This window comes from Morone saxatilis, unplaced genomic scaffold (assembly GCF_004916995.1).
Source record: "Morone saxatilis isolate NCDOM2014 unplaced genomic scaffold, NCSU_SB_2.0 Contig14, whole genome shotgun sequence".
In the NCBI taxonomy this organism is placed as follows: Eukaryota; Metazoa; Chordata; class Actinopteri; family Moronidae; genus Morone; species Morone saxatilis.
The window spans coordinates 17,071,971-17,095,315 of record NW_023339696.1 but is presented as its reverse complement, the minus strand read 5'-3'; the positions used below and the strand labels follow the sequence as shown (position 1 = coordinate 17,095,315).

General features: G+C 41.1%; 2 protein-coding genes across 2 annotated transcripts in view; both read right to left on the bottom strand.

Moving 5' to 3' along the window:
* Positions 1-515: 515 nt before the first annotated feature.
* Positions 516-2,261, bottom strand: hcrt (hypocretin (orexin) neuropeptide precursor). The gene is made up of 2 exons (XM_035655406.1): positions 2,044-2,261; positions 516-988 (listed from the first exon to the last, which is right to left on the bottom strand). Exons 1-2 carry the CDS (start codon positions 2,125-2,127, stop codon positions 617-619), a joined length of 456 nt encoding a protein of 151 aa, XP_035511299.1. The 5' UTR covers positions 2,128-2,261; the 3' UTR covers positions 516-616.
* A 1,062-nt stretch (positions 2,262-3,323) lies between these two features.
* si:ch211-210g13.5 (inactive phospholipase C-like protein 2) overlaps positions 3,324-23,345 on the bottom strand; it is a 65,726-nt gene continuing 45,704 nt past the window's right edge. Inside the window, exons 3-6 of the mRNA XM_035655255.1 lie at positions 19,065-19,268; positions 15,658-15,733; positions 8,505-8,614; positions 3,324-5,227 (exon numbers count right to left, since the gene is read on the bottom strand). Of these exons, the coding sequence (XP_035511148.1) occupies positions 4,787-5,227; positions 8,505-8,614; positions 15,658-15,733; positions 19,065-19,268 (831 nt within the window). The 3' untranslated portion in view covers positions 3,324-4,786. The remainder of the gene's footprint in view (positions 5,228-8,504; positions 8,615-15,657; positions 15,734-19,064; positions 19,269-23,345) is intronic.

The following is a 23,345-nucleotide window of genomic DNA, read 5'->3' as shown; positions in this document are numbered from 1 at the left end:
AAGGAAAAAGACATTGCCTTGACCTCCCAAAACAATCCAATTACCCTCCCTTCAGCAAAAAGAAATATCACCACCCCCACATCCAATGTTTTTCATACACTCCCTAATGTTTGAATAAATATCATATTTAATATAATATACAAGATAATAATTTCTGTTTTCCTTCTTACTTCTAGTAATTATTGTTCATGTATTCATGTAGTTCATCATCAGTTAGATTGTGTAGTTTTGATTAGATTCTGTGAGAATACTCATTTGTACTAATAATGTTTGAAAGAAGAGCCAGTTGATAACTCTGCTATTACTTTATTACTTTTGGAATGACCATCTCTCTCTCTTTCTCTCTCTCAATGTGTGTATATAAATATAAGTACATGTACATATACATACATATATAGCCCCAGAAATCCACCCAAGAATGATTAAAGACATGATGTCAGCTGTATATTTTTTATTACACCAAAAGGTGTTTTACATATGTACAACATTACACATCTTCATAATGTTATCTGCAAAAGCACATCATGTCAAATTCAAAAAGGCACAGTTCAAAGAAAATCACAAAATTATTTTTTTAAACTAGATTTTGAAAGTCCCAGTATGCTTATACTACTATTTAATTTAAAACAGGTAGGGGCGTTGTGATGGTAGTTCCTGATCGAGCCATCCAGTCCATGTACTGCTCTCCAGCCCTCTCTTCAGTCCTCTTCCCCATAGTCAGAATCCCTGCTGCTTGGTTCCTGGAGCCATGGAGGAGCTGATGGAGGCGACTCTGCAAGCGATCCTCATTGTCTTTCCGTTTACCCAGAGTGAGGATGCCAGCGGCAGCATCTCCTGTGAGAGGTCCTCCAAAGGTCTTGCTGCCAGAGCGACACAGCAACACATAGAGGCGGCAGGAGCGAGATGGTTGTCTGCAGCACTCGGACACACTGTGAGCATCACAGGCCAGTTGAGACAGCAACAACATCAAAACCAGCACCAGGACTTTCTGCTGGGCAAAAGAGATGAGTTTACACCCAAAAGAACTGATACAAGAATACAATCTGTAGGCCTAAAAACTTTTTAAGAGAATTCTTTATCTGCATGTGTTGGAAATGTACATATTAATTATTTTATATGTTATTGACGATATGCTTAACATGTTGCTTAATATGTATAATATTGGTTGATGCATTGGAGTGAATCAAAGATGGACATGCAATCTCCCATGCATAAAGTATATGAATCACTGCATTTCTAATAAGATGATACTGACATTTATTCTTTATATACATAATAAATCCCCAAACTCTAGTCAATGATGCAGAGTATCACCATGACCAGCTGTTGGGATAATGGTACTGTGCACAATTATTTACCCATGCATAAATCCATGAATCACTGCATCTACAATAATATCATACTGACACTAATTCCACCTATACATGCTAAAACCTTAATCTCTAGTCAAAGTAACATTACATAAATAAAATCATCCTAATCTAATGGAATGCACTGAATGCATCATTGAAAATGTTGAAAAAGTTCTGGACACATATTATATATTTATATATAATATTCCTATGTAAAGACATTGATTACCCATGAGTACATGCCTGTTTACCCCGCAGAAAGTGTCTCTTTCTCTTTTCTCTTTCTCTCACTCTGGGACAGAGTGTTCTCTGTCCCAGAGAAGTTTTGTAAGGATACCCTACAGTTCCCAACCCAGGAACTGTCGTTTCACCATGTGAAAGTGCTCCATAGGGTCTCAGTGACAGAGTGAAGCAATGCCAGGTGTAAAATGCTCAGGTTACATAAATATTCATAACAAATGCATTCAGTTTTCTCACATAAACTTAAGAATTGAAGAGACGCTAACACAACCAATCAAATCAAAATACTTAGAAAATACTATAAAAAATAAGTCTTGAGAAAAACATCATCTTACAAACTCATGAATGAGTAACCCCCCTTAAGAAACTTTTAAAACCATGCATTTGCACTGTCAAAAAATATCTTTTCCACTCATTTTTAAATAAAAAAATCAAACTCGAGCTCTCTTACCCTGTTAGATGTGTCCATCCCAGTAGCTTTCTGGAAGTTGGCGGGGAACCACGTCATCTTCTGGCTTGTATGAAGGGGAGTCATCTAATTTTCTTATCTCCCCAGGGGAAGAACAACTGTCTTTTATATCTTTGGTGATGTCCACACCGATGGACGTCATTCAGGCCAACCACAAATATGACACAAAACCACTAATTCTCTTGTTTCTGCTCCTTTCTCATTTGAAGGGTTGCTGGCTGCCATTAATTAGCCTCTCGTGGCAGATCATCTCCTAGGCACTTCTCTGGACCTTTGATGAACTGGAGGTATTTCTTTGTGGCCTCATGCCAAAGGTTTACGAAGACATACCATTATAATGAGTTGTGAGGGACAGAAGTTAATTAGCTAATGTGTTCTATGAGTTCTAAGATATAAATATAGAAACAGCCCAGATGCCCTTTCTCAGTTACAAAGACAAGCCCATTCAAAAGTCATGCTAATGAGATTCTATGTGCTTTATTGTCTCATACAAAAGGTACTATATTGGCACATGCAGAACAGTGTTTCTTGCTCCCACGCTACACAGTGTTCACTAGCCATGTCAACAGTGCTGATGAATCTATGGGCCCACGGCTGAATCAGAACCCAAAAGCTGAACTAGGATGATTTTAATTGAAAAAAACAAAAACAAAACAGAGGCCTTTAGAAATATTCTTTTGGGACGCCAGTAACACTTACATACACCCCTGCTCCCACATTATCTGATTTCTAAACCGTAGAATACTGGCCCTCTTATGAGTCAACATAACATCACTCGGAGGCTATTATTGACTTTCAGATTGTTGTTTTTCATCCTTTCATCAACGCCATTTACTTAATCTTTGTTGCCATCTTATGGACAACAGGGGGCATTGCTTTAAATAGACAACCTTGTGTGTGATACAACAAATGGCCTACTTCTTGTCCGTTGATAAGAAAATAATTTTACATCAGGAGAATTAACAGTGCAGCACAGTGCATCAAAAGCAATCAATAAAGCTTTTGGAAGGCTTTATTGATTGCCTTAGATTCACTGTGAAAGCTGCTTTCAAAATGCTCTAAAGAGCTAGCAACGGCTTTTTGAATGCAATCAAAAAAAGTCTCTTCACGCATAGTGATTCTCTGAACCCTGCGTAGCTAAAACATTCTCAGTAAAATGTCACTCCAGGTTGATACATTGCTGAAATTCATGTCAAATTATGAAGCGGGCATATTTTTACATCAAAGTCATTAAAGAGAAATAAAAGAGAGCAGGCAGGATAAACAATGAAGCCAGTTTTTAATGGGCCAGTTAAAGGAGCTTTTACAGAATCCACACTCACTTTGCAGTGAAACACAGGTCAGGTTATTGTTTGACCCTTGTGTTGTGGCGCTAACCCGTAATCCCTCATTCCAGTCCCACATGCACTGGTTGTCCTGATCTGCACCACAGAACAACAGGTGTCAAATCACTGTAAATGTGGAAGTAATGTTAAAAAAAGAATCAGAATATCAATAAAACCAACAACAATTATTATAATATCAATCAGTAATATCCGTGTCTGCAAGAATTATTATAGCAATATATGTTCCTTTCGTACATTTACATACAGTTTACATCTATATTCACTTTATTCTGTTTTTATTGACAGCAGTACCATATTCCTGTTGACCGTTGACCTCTAACAGGCAGGGTCAAATATTCCAGTTGTGATTGGCTGGGGAGCTCTGCCACTTACGGACGTGGGCTAGCTCCACCCTGGGGACCAAAACACCAACTCACGTAACGTCACACACACACATAGCCCCCTGGGGAGGAGACAAGGAGACCCCTGAACTTAAATCCTAAGGAATGACACTGGAGATGTGTGGGGGCTCGATGGAGATTGACACCAGCAAGGGATGCATCGATGTGACTGAACAAATGAACAGGTGCAGTTTGTTTTTGTATTGAAGCTTTACAGCTCCCTGGTTTGTGGGTGAAAATGGTTATCTGTGACTCCTACAGAGCTCAGCCTAGTCGAGCTGCTCTACTTTGTGCACTTAAAATGAAGATGGCATCCTCTTCATTGAAAAGAGTAAGGATTTGAACTTAGCTATATGTCTAAGATGGATGAGGAACAGTGTAAGCATGAAGAAATCAAAGACAAGCCAAGGAGTCTCTGAAATGAAAAGGCAAGAAATGTGGCAGAAAATGCCAATGTGAGGTAAAGCCTGTACCCACAGAGCTAGAGTACCGAAATAGTGGAGGGGCATGTAACTAGAACTGCCCAGAGAGAGACATATCTAACTCACTGATCCAACTGCTGTATGTATCCCTATGCAGAAACACATAGCAGAGCTTTGTTACCAGCTGGTACCCTTTTGGCTTTTCACAAGAGAGAAAACAGAGGAGACCTTAACCTCTTGGCTCAGATGGAAGATTTTCTTCCAAATCCACTAGAAAAGTAGACGTTATCTTTCCAGTTTTCCACCCTGCTTACAAATGTGTGATTGAAGGGTGAGGTCTCTCCTTTTCTCTTTAAGCGCTCTGGCCAACTCACACATCCTCTCAGACTTGTGTCTCACTTCTAACACGACGAGTCCTCCTCACCATCATCATCTCTTTGACTCTCTCTGCCATTTCCTCCATCTCCCTTTCGTTACCGGCTTCCTTTTTTTCTTCTACACCTATCTGCTTCTGCATCCCTATCTCGCTCTCTCTGTCTCTCTTTGGGTAGGATTCTCTGTGGGCACAGGCTGCGGGTCAGCAGGATCCCGCAGCATTGTCACCGACCATCTCTTTCTCAGGGATGGCGTCCAGAGGGCCTGTGGCCCTCTGCTGCTGGCTCTGGAACTGGGGTAAGGGAGGGGGTTGAGGATAGGCCGGAGGTTTTGAAACAGTTTGAACCAAAGGGAGAGCTGGTAGCTGGGGATGTTGCTGGGGAAGGGGATGGAGATAAGCCTGAGGTGCGGTCTGGAATATGGGCTGAGTTTGGGACTGGTGCAGTGGCAGAGGCTGTGGGTGGGCCTTGGCCTGAGGCTGTTGCTGGATCTGGATCTGCTGTAGCTGGTGGTGAGGATGGTGCTGGAGCTGGGGAGAAGATGCTCCGTTCTTACTGAGACCACAGGACTGAGCCGCACAGTGGATCTGGCGCAGAGTGTCCAGTGACTCGCTCTTAGCGTGCTTCAGCAGGTCTGCCTGGCCCTGAAATTGAGACAGAAGGAGACCGCTTTGTCAACAACACACAGTCAACAACACATAATAATATCAGATTTGAAGAAAACAAAAATAGCATAACCCTCTTTGATATCCCTTCCTTTACAGCTGCTTTAACTTAGTTAGATAGCATAATCTAGTTCTATTCCTTTTTTGCTTGGCCTCTTTTGATTTTAATCTCAAAGGTCTCAAAAAGATGAAAGTGGGAACACATCTGGTGGCATTAGAATATCTTTTCCTGAGTGCATTAACTAATAATATGCTGAAGGGGGCAGTATAAAGCCACTGAACGAAGGCCTTTGGTTGCCTGCCAGCCCCCTCTTACTGCTCCTCTCAGCTGGTGAATAGTACTGTCATATGGTGATAATCTTATACTACATTTCTGCTCTTTATTTGGGAGCACCCCAGAGATGAATCCCTGCCATATGTGGAGGAAGTGGTAAGGGCAGGCCTCCTGCTTTACGGCACTGTCAAGTCAATCTGGGCCACTGCCATGGCTGCCTGCCTCCTTCAGCTAGCTGTCTCTGCCATGTGGAAATGTGGTACAGTCTTCTCCACAGGCGGTTATTTCTGTGTCTGAGAGGTGCTTATATTATTAGAACTGGCCGAAAGAAGAAGAAAAAAAGAAAAGAAATCTGACCACATGCTTTTACAAACTCTCTCCACTTCTATAGTGTTTAAATCCTTGACTCTTCCCCTCAGGCCTCTCCTTGCCACAACATCCTCTCTCTCTCCAACACGTTCTTTACACCACCATCCCTCTAACATCTGTTCACAAGCAAGTTGAAAGCAGTTGCCTTCTCATCTGTGAATCTACCCCTCCCTCCCACTGAACTCCACTCTGGACTCCGTCTGACCCGCTGTGACAGCTCGTTAAGTTAACATCCGTGTGAAGAGGCACAGGCTGACCCGTTCTGCACCAGACTGAAGTGTAAACGGTGAAAGGGATAAAGTTCCCCCGTGCCACAAGGCAGGCACAGCCGTCTGACATATTGTAGAATGAGTAAAGGTGCTGCCCTTGCACACAGCCCCCAACGCTCTACTCCCAGGTGATGTCAATATGCTGCGAGTGGCCTTTTACCTGAGCCACTTCAGCATGCAAACCACAGGCATGAATAAGTCATATGTTTGAAAAATACTGAAATTATGTAAGTCATGACTCACCAGGCATAAAAAAAGACAGCGAGAAGCCTGTCCTATGCTGCCAGAGCCAAATCACGACGGCACTTGTACTCGGGTACGTTCACACCTACAGCTGGCCTAAGGCTATTCACAGGGTCCTCAGCCCAAGCAAGGGCAACCACCAAATCCAATCACTTTATCTTCATTAAATTTGACCCTAATCTCCTACTCGTTTATCATAAACATTCCATCCCTTTGATAAAATGTCAGCATATTATTTTAAGGTTGTAGACAGTAGAAAGTGCAATGTGATCCCAGAGCAAGAGTAGGACCGAGAGGCATGCATCTCGACTTAAACTCTAATTTGATGACTCAAGTTTCCACTTGAGCCATCATCTATGTATACCAAAACAAATCTATGGGCTCAAGAGAGAAACCGCCTGAAAAACAAAAAGTGTGCTGGCAAAACAAAAGGGGGCCAGAGTTGCAATGGTTGACCACCTAAAGCTAAAATCTGAGCTACTTTAGCAGGAGTTCTATTTGTTATGTGATAAAATGCTTTAAACAACATTACAGTCTGTTATTCTTCTTAAAAAGGGCTGCAATATGTGTGACACTTGCTTCAAAGCCTCTGTTTCTGTCTCTATGATTTTGCTTTTGTCTTGACAGGAAGATAGAGTGAGTGACAGGGTGGTATCACTGGTAAAAATGGGCAAATACCCTCATTCACCATGACAGCTCTGATCTGACTGCAACTGTCAAAGTAAGGGTGGAGAGGGAATTTGGGAAACAGAGAGTGAGAAACGGAGAGAAGACACGACTAGTTCTCTCTCTCTTACTTCCTCACAGCTTCCCTACCATCTACCAGTGAGAGCTTCCCGGCCTGCTGAGGATCTGGAGAGGTTGACAGGTGAAATAACTGGGCATGGCTGCCAGCATTGGCAAACAGGCACCAGGCTTGCACCAAATGTTCAGTATGAAACACAAATTACAATTGAAGAATGGGAGGAGGAAGAGGAGGAAGACTCATGTGCATGCCAAGATGCCTTCATGTTAAAAAATGTGGCTCAACGAAGAAATTAGAGGACTAGGAAAGGATGAAAGAGGGAAGTGTGTGTTAGGAGGGACAAGGCAGGGATGGGGGGAGTTGGATGAGTTCAGGGGTATATGGAGTGTGGGTGAGGCAGGGATTAGGTTTAGGTGTCCATCTGTTATGCTACTTAAGCACATGCGTTTCCCAATTGTGGAGAGTGCAATGAAGCTTAATTAAGATAAATCTGGTTGTTGCACATACGGCTGCTGCATTAGTGCAAGAAAAAAAGCAAGAACACAAATACTGATTTACTATTGCTGAAGTGTTTAGTCAGTTAATCAATGAGTCAAAAAAATTTGTGGAAACAGTTTTGATAGTCAATTAATTATTGAGGTAATTTATTAACTAGTTGTTTCCAGCTTCCCAGAATTTGAAGATTTGCTGCTTTTATAATAAACTGTTTTATATTATTTTTAAATTACATCCATCCTGAAAGTTATACAAGCAATCTGTTGCTTTGATTTGTGGGTACTTGTGATTGTAATGGTAATACTTCACACTTTCTGACATTTTATAGACAAAACTATTAACAAGGTAACTGAAAAATGATTGAAAGATTTATCATTCGCCATCTTTATTATGTTGCAGCTTTAATCTTCAGGATCTTCCGATCTGATAAGATAGACGTGAAAAGGCAAAGAACAATCAACATCTACCTAACCTCAAACTCAAGCATAATGCTCTGCCAAGGGAGCTTCTTCACTCAATACTAGATGATTTCAGGGTGATGAGATGAGATAACATAAAAATATCCGGGATGCTCTGTCCTTATTTAGCAAAACAGGCCCGCTGTGCAGAGCACAGTCTGAGCAGTCTTGTCAAGATAGTTACATCAAATGAAAAAACAGAACTTGGAATCAACAGTAATTAAGAGATTTAGGGATTAGAGAGCAGGCAAATACAATTAGCCCAGAGAGCTATCTTAAGACACCATGTAGTTTAATCTCAACAACAGGGATTGCTTAGCCAGCTAGTTATAGTCTTCAAAATAATATCTGTGTCTTTGTTGCACTGAAGGCCACATGCCAGGTGTGGTTCAGTCCATCTCACCTTCAGGACAGTGATGTTCCAAGCGTAGCTCTCCATGGCCTTCTGAAGTTTGCGGCCTTTCAGACCCTCCTTTGCTCCGATACGATGCAGGTCCTCATGGAAGTCCAGACCTGGACACAGACAAACACATGACATGTGAATTATAGTTATATTATATATTAAAGTTTGTATTACTATAGCCAAAAATAGAACTGAAATGCAAAAATGGCATGCAAGTTATAAACAACTTTAGAAACTAACAAAAGAATGTGCGAAAAGAAGGAAATAATACAATGCTTGCCCTCACTGTTGCAGTCTGCAACACAAAGTCTGCAGAACAAAAGACACCCAGCCAGCTCTTCATGAGCGCCCTAATAGCCACAACAGCAGTTCACCATGCAATGTGCTGCATTGCTAATGGGGTTAAATTGAGGTAATGCAATGCAAGCTAACCTTTAATTGGCCTATCAGTAGGTCCGGCTTCATTTAGCCCGGGCAGACCATTATTAACATTACTAATCCTCTGGGCTTTAGGAACAAACTCCTCCTAATGCTGTACGTCTCAGCCTGCTTGTTAGTCTATCCCTGACAACTGACCTTATACCACTCCAGCCTTGATTCATTGCAAAGACAGTGACCAAACATAATATACTATAATTCACAAAAGCCCATCCTCACAAGTCATTCATTCTTCAGTCCTCAGCTCTTTTCAGTCACTACTCAGCAGATACGACACCTCCACTGCTGTCAAGAGAGGTCTTAATTAAATAGATTTTTGTTGGAGAGCAGGAGAATTACCTCAGCCCAGTGGCAGACGCTTGCTTGTTTTTTTGAAAAATAACTCTAGACTCCATCCTAAACGACATTTTTCACGGGAAAGAGATAACTACAAAATATTGAAAAATACAATTTTTAGGTTTAATATTCAATGCTCCGCTTAAAATTTGCACAATAAAAGCATGCCATGCTCTCTAGTCATGCAGTTACATTGTCTACCACTACACACTACCGGTATGTTGTTGTGTACAAACATCTCATTTAAATCACAAAAAGCCAAAAAGAAAATTAGGTACCAAAAATCCCAGTCTTACCAAGCGTGTGTTCAAAATACTGTACTTTAGGCTACAACTCTCTTCACTCACATCATCTGAGCTACCTCAGTACCCAGTTTTCACCAAATAAATGCAAATATCACTGCAGCAACTTGACATAACTGTATATTTTTCCAAAATAACCCGAAGCACACAGAAGTAAATAAAAATAAATACAATGTATGGTCTTCGGCGTACAGGAGATCCAACCTTGCAAAAAAGAGCCAGGGACCCTATTGTCTTTAATTTCCATGTAATTGATGGTGTACAGTCATTGCAGAATTTCTGTTTCTGAGCCTGAAAGTTTTGTTAACAGGGTTTAGGGCTGATTTGATCTTGTAATCTGGTGTAGTTAATGGGCTGCTGCTGGTGCAGAGCTGAGCCAAGAAGGTTTGCGATCACTGGACTTAGGGAGTGAGACATGCAAAGAGCTGGGTAAGAGATGAAATTAGCTGGAGGCAGCTTGTCGCAATACAGTCTCTTCAAGCATTTAATTTCCCAATTATTAAGCATTTCCTTCTCGCAACAGTCACACAGTTGCTGTTTCTTACTGTCACTTAAACTCTGTGAAATCTGAGTTAATAAACATAATGTGGCTCCGATGGCACACCCTGATGAGACAGGATTTTGCTTCTCTAGTGGAAACCCAAAAAGAGAGAGAGAAAGGAGCGCTTAGACTGACAGGAGGACTGAGGGGACAACAACATGTCTTTTCTGAGCAGACACACACACACACACACACACACACGCCTCATACTGCATAGAGCAGAGAGGGCTTTTTGCCTTTGTAATGAGTTCTGCAGCAGCACCTCTTATGCTCCAACTATACATGCACAGAAAAAGAGACAGCTATAGCCAGAAACACAAAGGTAAGTAAATAATAAAATCAAACAGAATCTCCAAACAGGATCTGATGAAAAGAAATAATTAACAAAGATGGCAAAGTGGGGGTGAAAAGGAGCTACTTACTGTCAGATCAGTTATTCAATAATTTATCTTGCATCATATACACTGCACAGCCTAGGAAGAATATCATCATTGCAAATAGAGAACGGGATTTTCCAGCTGCTGATGGGCTGGGAAAACAATGATTATACAAAGCCAAGGAAGACAAAAGGGAGGGAGATGTCTTTATCCCTTGGATTTCCGTGGTAATGGAATCCACATGGAGTGGCCTCAGACCATACCAACGCAGCCGGAGTGGTCAGTCAGAGAGAGAGAGAGTCTTTGCATGGAAGGGAACATCAATAAATAAGCACAGCCAGGCTTGCAGGAAGGCAGCAGCCTCTAAATTCACACTTTGAGCTTGAACCTGTTCCAGGGCCTGCTTTAATGTGGTAGGATGCAGGGCGACGTCCTACACCTGAACGCCTCACAACCTAAATGTGGAATACACAGAGCTGCATGTTGTATTAATAAATTAATGAAGCACTGTCCCCTCTTCAGGTAGACGCGGTTCTACTAGCATTTATAACTCTGCAGTGGGTGGATTGACATCTCTATCACCGCCCTGTTAGTTTTCGTGTGGGACAAGTTACAACTTTATAATTCTTATTGGTACATGGAGATGAGAAGCATAAATGTGTTGTAAACCTGAGCTAAATCATTATCTGCAAGCACCTGTGTGCACGGCCTATAGTCATTACCAATTCATCCTTTTTTTTAGCTGATCGTATGTATTGCATGTCGAATAAAAGCAACTATAGCAATCAAACAAATGTAGTGGGGTACAATATTTCCCTTGGAATTAAAGTTGTATAAAATAGAAAATACATATGATGGGAGTTGTAGTTGCTAAATGCCAAGAAAATAATCATGAATTTATCTTTGTTAAAATGGCTAAAGCTAATAGCCACCACACAAGCAGATACACATTCAGCTGAATATGGACACAGAAGCCTATGTTTAAAATCAACACTTCTGAAAGAATTTCTTACTTGAGAAACCCCCTTTGGAACATAGTGAAGAAAAGGCTAGTTAGGAGAGGGAGCGGGAGTGGGAGTTGTGCTCTCCATACACAAACAGATCAGATACGCGTGCAGACACGTAAGTCAGAAAGAGTATACACACTGGCACAAATAAACAGTGGTAGCATCTGGAGGTGCCAGAGTGTGCATCCCAGCTGTCTATCTGGTCCCCCATTAGCGGTGTGTGATGGCGAGCCATCAATAGTGCCCAAGGGGGATCATCCAGCACCTCTCCATCCTCATCAACACGTCAGCTTCTCTGCCCAAATTAAACTGATTAGCTGCAATAATGACAGGGCATAAACTGAACACAGGAAGGAAAGAGGAAAGCGAGGAGGGGCGTTGGGAAGAGCCATAGCAACCCAAAACTGTCCTACATTGCGGCTTCTCATCTCCTGCTGTATCAGTGAAGAATCTGCCACCTCATTTCACACTGCTTCAATTTAAAATGAAAGGCAAGTTAGAGGAGGTTAGTCCAGGTCCCTCATTTCAGATCGCATCCTGCGCGTCATTGTGATTATGGCCTTGTCAAAACAGCATTTAGTTGATGAGCAGAGCACACTTTCACTGGCTGGGGCAAAAGTGTCAGGTCCAATTAAAGGCCTTAAATTAAGCTTAGATGCAGCGCATACACACTCACACATCTTACTCCATTCCATATTCCCTCTCCAACGCTGACAGCCCCGTCCTATAATAGCACCTTTTTCTGCTTTTCACACAGCCATTACACCAAAATTATACCTTTGGCTTCCGGATCGATCATAGGGACAAAACCTTCAATTCCATGCAAATCCACCATCTCGCTCTTCGTATGCCTCCACTCTCTGATTCTCTGTCTGTGTTCAGGCTTTTGCTATTGTCATCGTCAGTCTGTACATAATCATATGGCTTATTGGACGTCTTCTGAAGGGTGCATTCAGTGCCTGTCAGTCTATCAAAAGAGGTAAATCCATGCTTTGCTTTCCCAGCCATCAGAAAGATGCGGCATATTGTTTGGGAGTCAGGATTTCATCCAAATGTCCTACACGGTTTTTATACTTATAATGAACACAGACACAGGCTAAACAAGACAATGGGGATTGCGTTGTAGCATTTACGCAAGGAGACAGGTGTATCTGTGAGGCATTTCATTAGATCACTGATTTTGATTGTAAAATTCAATTGAAGTAGCTTAGCTCAACCCTCTCAACCTTTTTGTCACATATTATGCATTATGAAGGTCAAGATCAAGCACATTTTAGTGCAGTTTCACAGTGAACAGTACAAGTGCTCCCACAATCAATCTACTTCTCCTTATTAGTAGGCTTTAATGTAATACAATCACCATATAAATGTATTTCATTTTTCATTTGCACTAAACCATACAGTTAAAACTACATGTGACAGACCATTACGAAAGAATCCTGCATATATGTGAGCAAAAGCAGCAGCAGATGTACAGACAATAAGGACCTGATGAGTCAGGATGCAGATGGAGAGGACAAAGAGCACTCTGAGAGGAGGAGTGAGACACAAGTGTCTGCATTTATATCAGAAAGTAATTAGTTTATTTAACGCAGTGGGAGATTATTACACCAGATCTAAAAATGTTGACTTATGGAGGAGGGAGTATAAACACATCATAATTTCCTTGAAATAGTTGATATTCAAGCAAATGTTCTTCTGTAATCATAAATAGATATTTCATACCTTGTGTTTGCATGTGTTTATGTAGAAGTAGCTGTTATGTAATAGTAACAAGAAAAGCAATATTATAACAATTTCTGAGAGGAATTCTGCATAAACCTTAAAATATAGTTAAATATTTTGAGGGCATATTTCTGTTAGACTCAATAGGTTATGTATTCTGAGCTACGGAGTTACTTTATATGCCCTCAGGCCAACAAGGTTAAATTTCATTTAAAGTTTAGAATTGCTATATGCCAATTTTGATTTGAGGCAATAGGTTATATTATATCACTCTTTTACACATAGAAAGGAAACTAATTGGATTTCGGTAAAAAGTGTTGGGGCATTATTTCTCTGACACAATGCTGGAAAGCCACATTTGTCAGAGAAAAATCTGTTAGCTATTTGGGCATTATAGTTTTCCTTTAATTTTTTCAGTCTCAAAACTTCAACTACCACGATGTCTGGAAGCATGAATGAACAGACACGGCAGTTATGTACATTTGAGAATGGAAGGAGTCTGGGTTGAGGCATGTGTGTTAGTGCTGGGGGCAGGGAAGTGGGCGATAGGGAAAGTGCTATGTTTGGCATGCAGCTGAGGCCCCTCAGGGTTGTCGCTCCAACCCTCTGCCTCATTGTATCATACTTACATAATGCTGCAATTGCGTGAAAACGCTGTAACTCCAAATTTAGGAATTTCCGTGTTTTCATTTCAATTGGATTGTAAGGATTACATGACTTACATGATTACTTGAGAAAAGGCTTCAACCCCTGGGCTTTTGAGGCCCTTTCAAAAATAATTAATTCAATTAATTTAAACAAGGATGCTCGTGAGGCACGAAACAAAGTTGATTTTCTTACTGTAGCTCCTGAACATTTGACATTTTGGAAGTGTAAGGTTTTCACCTGACAGCAGCGATAATCTGAGCATCAGCCTCCGGTATCCAGCTACCGACACTGCTGTGAGTGTGGCCATGGCTGTGTGGGGTTTAAGCTCTGCTTAACTCTGCAGTCATCGCCTTTGAAGATGCTTCCAGCTCTGGGCTGGGGAACCTCGGAACCAGGGGACAATTCTGTGATTGAAGCCTCAGCGTTAAACCTACATCCCTGGGTAATTGCACAGCACGAATATCAGCTTGGCTTGTTGTGGTATGGAGAGTAAAGCATATGCCTGCCTCTGTGTGACACCAGGGAGTAAAGCTGGGAATAGCAGACTTAAATTGGCTTATTGGCCTCAGGATATTGGGTTGGCATGTGCCAGTGAGTGATCATTCCCTGTCTACTTTGGATTTATCATACACAAAACACACAACAAAACACAAACTACAAATGGCTTTTCATGTTTAATCAAGCTATTATGAGCTCTATAACAGCCTGGAATCTGTAGGTTTCACAACTGCTTTAGTTCAGTCACCTACAGCATTAGAATGTGAGATAAAAACATGCAAAATAAAGATCTCAGTATTCAAACTATGTCCTCCTATTTGAGGAGCTCTTGGGCAGAGGCACTGCTGCGTAGTAGAGAAGCAAGGCAAATGAGGAACAATTAGTGTTGAATGTAAAAGAGCCTGGAGAAGACAAGCCACAGGATTTCTTGATTTAAAGCCATTTCTCTCCTAATGATCTTATTATTGTCAATTTTATCCTCTCCTCTAAAAGGCCGGACCTCTTACATCAAGCACCCTTTTTACAAACGCTGTACTGATGAAATGCTTCTTCACTTCCATCCTTTTCTCTCAGTTTTTGCCATCCCTCCTTCTCTCACTCCACACTGAGTCAAACCTTTTCATTTCTCTCTTCCTCTTGAATGATGTTTATGCTCTTTGTCCTCTTTCTCCTGTAGCCCTTTGTCTGCGTGGCTGGCTGATTGTTTTCACCTGCCCACTGACATGATAACTACTCAGTGGTGACTCACTGATGATGGCCTGCTCTGTCAACAGCAGCCACTGCTGATGGTGTTGATGTTGATAGAGATGCTGTAGCAGCAGATGCAGTATGCAGATACAACACATAATATGCTTGAAGGCTTCACATATTTCATTTCATTTCATTCATTTGGATTGAAAAGCAGAAGAGCTGAAAATATTTATCTCCTTAAATGACTTTATTTTGACTTTGTGCCTTCTGATCTTATTTTTTGTGAACAAATTAAAGAAATATGCCAGTAGGTGAGGCAATTTCATTTGTGTCTGAATTGTCCTTGTCCTTGAATTGTGAGTCATTTTCCTCACGGTAGCAGAGAGATCTACCTCGTACAACGAAGAGAATGTTCATTTGAAAAAACAAGAATCTTGTCAAGACAATATTTTACTATTTCTCAGGTAAACAGAATGTCAACTTGTATTGCTCATCCACTTGGGATCAACATGTTCTGCAATGTAGAAAATGTAGAGGGTGAACAGGGATGTTGCAGCTAAGGGACTCTGCTTATCCCATAATGCAGCATACCTGCCCGTTGTGCTTGTGTGAGCTTGGAGTAGACGACGTCAGCTGACTCAATCAGCGTTCTGCTGGTTTGGATCATCTAGGACACACACAGAAGACATGTAGTTAATTTTAATCACATCCCAGCCCAGCAACGGGGGGTTATTGTATATACTGTTTACAAAAAGCAAATCCCCACAACCGCCAGGGCTCATTCTGAATTGGATTTGAGATCTTAGCTGCTATGTTTACCGGCACACTAACAATTCCGCCTTAACCCAATTAGGGCAGCATAGCTGTCATGTAAATGTCTTTATCTGATTACTTTAATTGGGGTAAGATCATAATCAGAGGAAGCAGATTCTTTCCAATTAATTGGGTGTATAACAACATAGTTATTTTGCCTCGTATGTAAGTACAAGAGAAAGCTATAACAAATTTATGAGAAAAGCTTAATTGTAAGCATGCTGTTTGGTATTATAGCCTTATAAATCCAGTGTTTAACTCCGTAGGCTTGCAAAAAGCAAAGCAGGCCTTAGGATTTCTTTCCAAACGATTTAAAAGCTTAGACAGGACCTGTCTTCCCTTTTTAGTCTCATCAATTATAATAAACTATACTTATACTCTCAATATATGCACATAAAGCAACCTCTGTTTGTAAAGTAACTTATAGTTCATTAGAGCTTTAATTGTGAGTTGTGCTCCAGGATATTGTGCTGGACATGCCTGACATGTTTTCTGATGTTTTATAGACAAACCGATTAATTGAGCAAGTAATTGGCAGATTGATTGATAATGAAAATAATTGTTGCAGCGCTGTTATTCATACAATATTTATTCCATGTACCATATACTGCACATACAGTATATGGTACATTCACAGTCTGACTTGTATATAGATTGTTTTGTCTTGTCTGTGTATAACAGCTGTATGTTTGAGTTTGTTTATATTTGTATCAGGTTTGTATCCCCCTTTAAATTCGTTCTCTGCACAGTTTGTAAGTACACTGAAAGCTACTGAGAACCATAGTCACATTCCTTATATATGTCTACATACTTGTCATATATAGTTGATTCTAACTCTGAATATTTGCATTAAAATCACATGTGTATGGGTACCACAAGGATACCAACAGTGGCAGAGATGCAATCACAATTCTGTGTAGTTTGAGCCCTAAACCTCCTCCCAGAGGCTGAGGAGGAGCAGCTGGACCAGCCCTGCAGCACTGAGGAGGAAGCTAATGAAGTTTCACACTCCTGTTAGCAGGGAGACAGGAAGTGGACTCTCATACTGTGTGTATGTGCATGTGCATGTCTTTTCTTGTTTTGTTATTTTTGTGAGAACTGTTTTGAGTGTGAGCTCATTTGGACAGTCCTTTGGGGGATGATTTAATCATTAAAAAATTAAAAATATGCAGAATGTTTGATCTCTAGTACATATGTAGGTGAGAGTTGCAACAATAGTGAAAGTAAGACGGAGAGCAAACAGTGACAAGCAAGAGTCTTGCATGTAACCTGTCTGCACTACATTCTGGTCATGAAAGTAGCACCTCTGCAGGCAGTGGTCTGTGGTAGAGTTCTTTCTGGGTGACTGTATTTTTTGGGGCCTTTATTGCCTTTAATTGACAGTGACAGCTGCAGAGTGAAAGGAAAGGTTGAAGAGAGAGATGTTATGACACACAAAGGGCCATGTGTCAAACCCATGGCCTCTGCAGCATGACTCAGTCTTGGTACATGGGGTGAAAGCTTTACCAGGTGGGCTATCTGGACGCCCCCCCTTTCTGTGAAAATGTTGAGTGTTAAAAATGCTGACTGTAAAAAGATCCGGAAGATCCTAGCTGTGAATCTCATTGACCTGACATTAGCACTTTATAGAGATGACTATTTTTTTCTCTAGGTGTCATTTTAGCTGCACTGTACACACATCTGTGTCAATATACAGTATATGTGTGTTTATGAGTGGCCTGACCTCTGGAATACAGTTCCAATGTGCTGACGTTTGTTCAGCTCAGGGTTACAACGCTGGCTGGCTGCAGCCCACATGGGGGTGACTGAGGACACGCACACTGATATCCTACAGTAAATGGCCTGGTGTTGGCAGCCATGCATTTAAACACATGTGCTTGCACACACACACACACACACTGGGGCCTCTGTTCTTAAGCAGGGAATGTACCAACCGACCAGTCTTTGGGAAGCAAACACAAATACTCAGCTGACCAGGCACAAGCCTCGGGGCGAGGCCATAGGTTAATATACAGTACGTAGATCTGAAAACTTTCAACTTACAGGAGAATTTTTATGTGCTGGGACATTGACAGACTGGGGGGAAAGTGATGGGACCTAGAATACATTTTAAATATAAATAGAATTTTACTAGCATGTTTTTGATCAATGTAATGTCCTTTTTGCCTAAAAAAACCAAACAGTTCTAATTATTCTGATTAATAAAGTAACAAATAAAATACATTTTTGGTGTTAAAGGCCTGGGAATGCATGATACAATCTCTAAAACTCTAAAATATGGATTCCGGGCCTGCACTCCTGCTTGTCCCCATAAAACTTTTTTTGTGGACTGGAGCGTGAGAGTTGCTCTGACAGTTCCAAGCCTCCTGCTTGGTGCGAAGCCTCATAAAAGCCAAATCAGATTCTATTTGGATCTGCTCGTTGTGTTGCTCCTGATGTCAGTGTCCTGTAGGTGTCAGCAACAGGAGCGCTGGTGAGCTGAGCAGCGTGGACACAACAACTGTGCTCCTCACTCATGACCCATTTCACCAGCTCCCACCAAACCTCATAGGAGTGGGGGAGGAGGAGGAGGAGGAGGAGGAGAGAAAAACAGCGGGTGATAACTAATTACAGACAGAGTCCTCCAACCCCGTTTTGGGCCGTGCCAATGTCAAGTGGTGAAAAATGCAGTGTTCACGTAAGAGAGGAGGCAGGATGGAGAAGGACATGGGAAATTATACAATGAGTAGCTTCAGCTCGACAATCTTACTGGTCAAATAGTTGGTTTTAGCCACGTTTAAAAGCCTGGTAAAACACACCCAGCTGTGTGAATGCTTGAATCAAATGATAAGCAAACTAGCATTAAGGGAGCATTTTTGAGTTTTATTTTGGTAGGCGCAGCACCTATTAAGATCTCAGTGCCTCTTCTGTTATCATACTTAAATGCCAGAGTGCTTTGACATTTTATCTTAACTCAAGTAGATATTTAGTGAGATATTACACGCTATTATAAGAGTGTTATAGTCTCACATGAACTGATTTTGTACTTCAGTATGGATTTCTAAGAGAAAGTTCTGCAGAACAAATTTGTGTTGTTTTTTAAGTGTAATACCAAATTCAGTATTTCACAGCACCGCAGCATAAACATTTCTGTTTGCCTGATAGCATCACATGCTGGTACATCCATGTCCGTGCAGGTTATTTACCATGTCGTAGGCGTTGAGCACTTTGCGTAGCAGCTCAGGCACAGGTCCCTGAGCTTCCATGGTGGGGTAAGTCTCGCTCAGGTCCACTGTCACTCTCAGAGAGCGCTCACTGTTCATCAGCCAGGTAGACACCGTCAGGATGCACTGCTTCATGTTGGCCGCTGGGGTCAGGCCACAGAGCTCCTTGAAGGACACCATGGCATTCTGGGAAGAAAACACCCACAATGAAGGATAGCAAACCAACTCTGTACGCCGCATTTGAATCAGCTTTGTTTTTATGAAATAAATGTTCACTGATTTTCAGTTGCTTTGGGAAAAAGTAAAGTGTTAAACATTCCAGTGTGAATAAATACACATAAATATTTTGTATGCGTGGACATCACATTGTCCTTGTGCTGAACCTCTTAGCTGTCACTACATTTTGTTTCTGTCTTAATTAAACCAACCAAAGCAACTATAACCAACTAAGGCAAATTCCTGTAGACTTATTGTGCTTGGCAAAGGAGGTGATTGTGCTTCTAATGGAATGGCAAGTATTGCTAGCACTTATTGCAGATGACCTTGAGCGAGGAGATTTAATGAGGGGGATCGCAATATTCCCCTCAGACCAGAAACAAGATAAGATAGCAGCGAGTGTTTGTCTTGGTGACAGTAAAATTATCGTTTTCCCATAACGTCAGTCTTCTCATTCAACAACCCAGAGGCTCTGGAGCACAACCTCTGACCACAGCCTGAGCCTGAGTACATTCAGATACTCATCCCTCTCTTCCTTAATTTCTCCTTCTCCTTAATTTCTCAAATCTTTTCTATTGCTTTTACTTTACATACCTCTGTATTTGCCACTGAAAATATCCAGCTTAAAATGATCAAACATTATGGAAATACCAAATGTTCCCTATGTTTCTGTTCCTACAGGGACCACTGGATATTTTAACTCTTTGCAAAATCCCTATCTCAACATGTCCTCTTTATTTAATCTAGTATGATAGCAAATCAGTATAGGGGCAGTTGTAGCTTCGTTAGTATTAAAATGAATTAAAATGAATTTAAGAATATGCTGCCAGCCTCACTTTCCCTCTGTTGCTCACACTTCATATATCCTGGTCCAACCTGCTTTCCAGTCCACCGAAGCCAGACTTTCTGCCTCTGTTTTTTACAACCCCAGAAACTACGTAACAGAATTTAAGCAACCAAATTAGGTTCACTGTTTTTCACACAACACAACATCAGTGTGACAAGTGTGACAGAGCGAGGATTGGTAAGAGAATAGAGAGGGACAGTGAAAAAGAGCAGTCTAAGCTGAGGCACAACAACCAAGTCGGAGACAAGAAGAGTGAGGGCCGTGATGAGAAGCATTGGAGAGACACAATTCAGGTAAGAGAGCGTGGGAGAGAATTAGAGATGCAGGGAAAACCAGGGGCTGAATAGGAGAGGGGGGGGGGGACAATTTAGAGAGAACAAGCCAGTGTTGGTATTTGGGAGTCCGTCCACACAATCTGCAATGTGGGAACCAGCTGTCTCCCTGGGCTAGACCTCCAGGCCTGCAGAAAAATCCACCCCACCACCCCCTACCCCAGAGGATGTGCTGTCACTGGGGCCCGACCTTCGCTATCTGTATCTGAATCTGTATGCAGAGCCTCAGCCACAGTTAACACCTCCTGGGCCACTGAGCTCAGCGATGGAGAAACACAATTGTAGAAGCGGGACAGCTCTGGCTCTCTGGATTAAAACCCGGTGTGTGATAATGTGTGCGTGTGTGAACTATGAGCATGTGTGACTGCATGTGTTTACGTCTCAGTGTGGTCTGTGCAGAACTCATTAGCATTCATTATGCTTTGTAGAATTCCACGTGCCCATGTGTGTTTGGGACCACATGCAAGAATATTTTTCAATAATTGTTTTGCAATAAAAGACATACCGTTTCCAAGCCTTGGTGTTAAAAAAACCCAATGAGAGGCTTGTGTTTTTAATTACTCCCTTCCCCCACTTCCCTCCCCTTCCAACATTCCCCAAATGAGAGCTCTGTGTCCGGTTACAACACTGCTTTTGTTTCTGTTTGCTCCCTTCTCTCTTTTCTGATTCTATCTGAGTGTATCTCCCTCCTCTTCTCTCTGGTAAATAAAAAGAAACTCTGGGCTGACAGCTCTCCTCCAGCTCCATCAGCACTTTGATGAACCTTATTCATGGGCAGTCGTACTCCAGAAAGGACTTCATTGAAGTCCCCCACAGAAATAACTGATTTGCTGCCTAGATCCACATATGAAACATGGCAGATAGATTGACATGTATCTGCCCCTGTTCAATGTTCATGGATGGCCCCAGTCTATTATAATACTTATAATAGTGAAACACACTGTTATTATTCAAAGCAGACCACCTGGAAGTCTTGCTATTTGAGGATAAAAGGAGTCATAAAAGAACATGGTGAGGTGAAATAACGCTTTTGATGGCGACATCTAAAATGTGCGTGTGCCCTGCTTTTAAGGCTATGGTTGTATGCCATGATGTCTGGGATTTTTGTGAGTTCAAAAGATATTTCATTTAATCTTGGCTTCAAGTCAGGGGGTGGCGAAGCTTCCAGAGCTGGCCTGGTTGTTGTCTTGTGGGTTGTTGGCCACAAGCCCTGTTTCTGCCTTGCAGCTCCTGGTACATCCAAAGCACCAGGCTCCACACAGCTGGCCTCCACAAAGCTTTCACAACTGTTTTTTACATTTAAAAGGCAAAGGCCTTATTCCAAATACACCTTCATTTATCCTCCTCTAAAGCCTTCCTCTCAACTTCACCTCTCTAATTTATTTGATCAACTTTTATCTCTTCATTTCAAAAAGAAGAATTTACATTTCAAACCTGGGGATGTTGTGATTTGGGGAGCGGTAGTGTCGTTTGATCAGGTTAAAAGACACCGATTCACATCCAGTCGTACTGCCACTTTTCATGGAAGTCTATAGATTACAGAGCTGAAGCCACTTGTTATTAGAGATGAATCATAGCTACAGAACAGAGAAGAGTGGTGCATGGCATGCCTATGATTATTTCCATATTATTTAACATAAGTTAGCTGGTTAGAGTGTGTTCGATGTGTCTGTGTCAGATTTACAGGGCTGACCTCACAATGAGCCATATTTCATGTCTTATTCATGAAATACTCCCATGTTGACTCACACCCCAGCAAAGATTAGGACCTAAACATGACTAATTGTTGATGTATCCATTTGTCACTAATTAAGATTATTCAATCAAGCAACACTTTGATTGCGCCAAAAAAATCATAATCTTTTGACAAGTGAGGTGACACTTATTTGTCAGGATTGTTCATTAACTGCTAGTCAGTCGTGGAAGGATAATTTACTTAAAAGTAGCAATACCACCGTGTAGAAATATGTTACAAGTAAAAGTCTTGCATTCAAAATCTTACTTTACAAGTACAAAAGTATAAGCATCAAAATGTACGTTAATTACTGAAAGTATAAGTAGCCTACTCATTACGCAGTATGGCCCATTTTAGAATAATATATATTTAACAACCGGATTGTAATAATTGATGCATTAATGTGATTGTCACTTTAATGTAGCAGCTGGTAAAGTAAAAATTACTTTATATACTGTAGTTTGTGAATTTCATCACAAGGATCAATACATTATCTTAATAAAATCAGTATTAATAATTATCTGAATCTGCAAACTATCTAAAGCTGTAAAATAAATGTAATGGAGTAAAAATATGAAGTAGCAGAAAATGGAAGTAATCAGTACTTCGAAATTATATTTAAGTACAGTAATTAACTACAGTTACTTTCCACCCTTTTATTTCCAATGTTCCTGAAACTAACTTCATCTTATGCCATTCAGGCTGTAATTTGCTGATGTTATTACCTTCAAAACGACAGGATCAAGTTGACCTCTCAAACACAAACATTATTCTCTCTCTATTGGGGTCTTGAAGAGGAAAATTATGTCCTCTTTCAGAACATATTTATATCAACAACTGAAAAATGCATGATAGCATGCCACAGGATCTCTAATCACATCTCTGCTTATTTAGTTTTGTATAGTCTTTTGTTTGCTGTGCCATTAGACTGAGGTTACTGCTTACCGAAGACAGATGGACAGATCTTAGTATTTATGACTTGGATATGTATAAAGGAGCGTGCTACATTAGCTTCTGGACAAACATACACAGATCAGCCATAACATTATGAGCACTGACAGGTGAAGTGAATAACACTAATTATCTCATTATCATGGCACCTGTCAGTAGGTGGGATATATTAGGCAGCAAGT

What these genes read in the sequence shown, in the direction of transcription:
- hcrt (XM_035655406.1), bottom strand. Translation starts at nt 2,127, where the DNA reads ATGACTCCCCTTCATACAAGCCAGAAGATGACGTGGTTCCCCGCCAAC. An exon ending in GGATGGACACATCTAACAGG is followed by an intron (nt 989 to 2,043) that starts GTAAGAGAGCTC and finishes TTTGCCCAGCAG; the next exon opens with AAAGTCCTGGTGCTGGTTTT.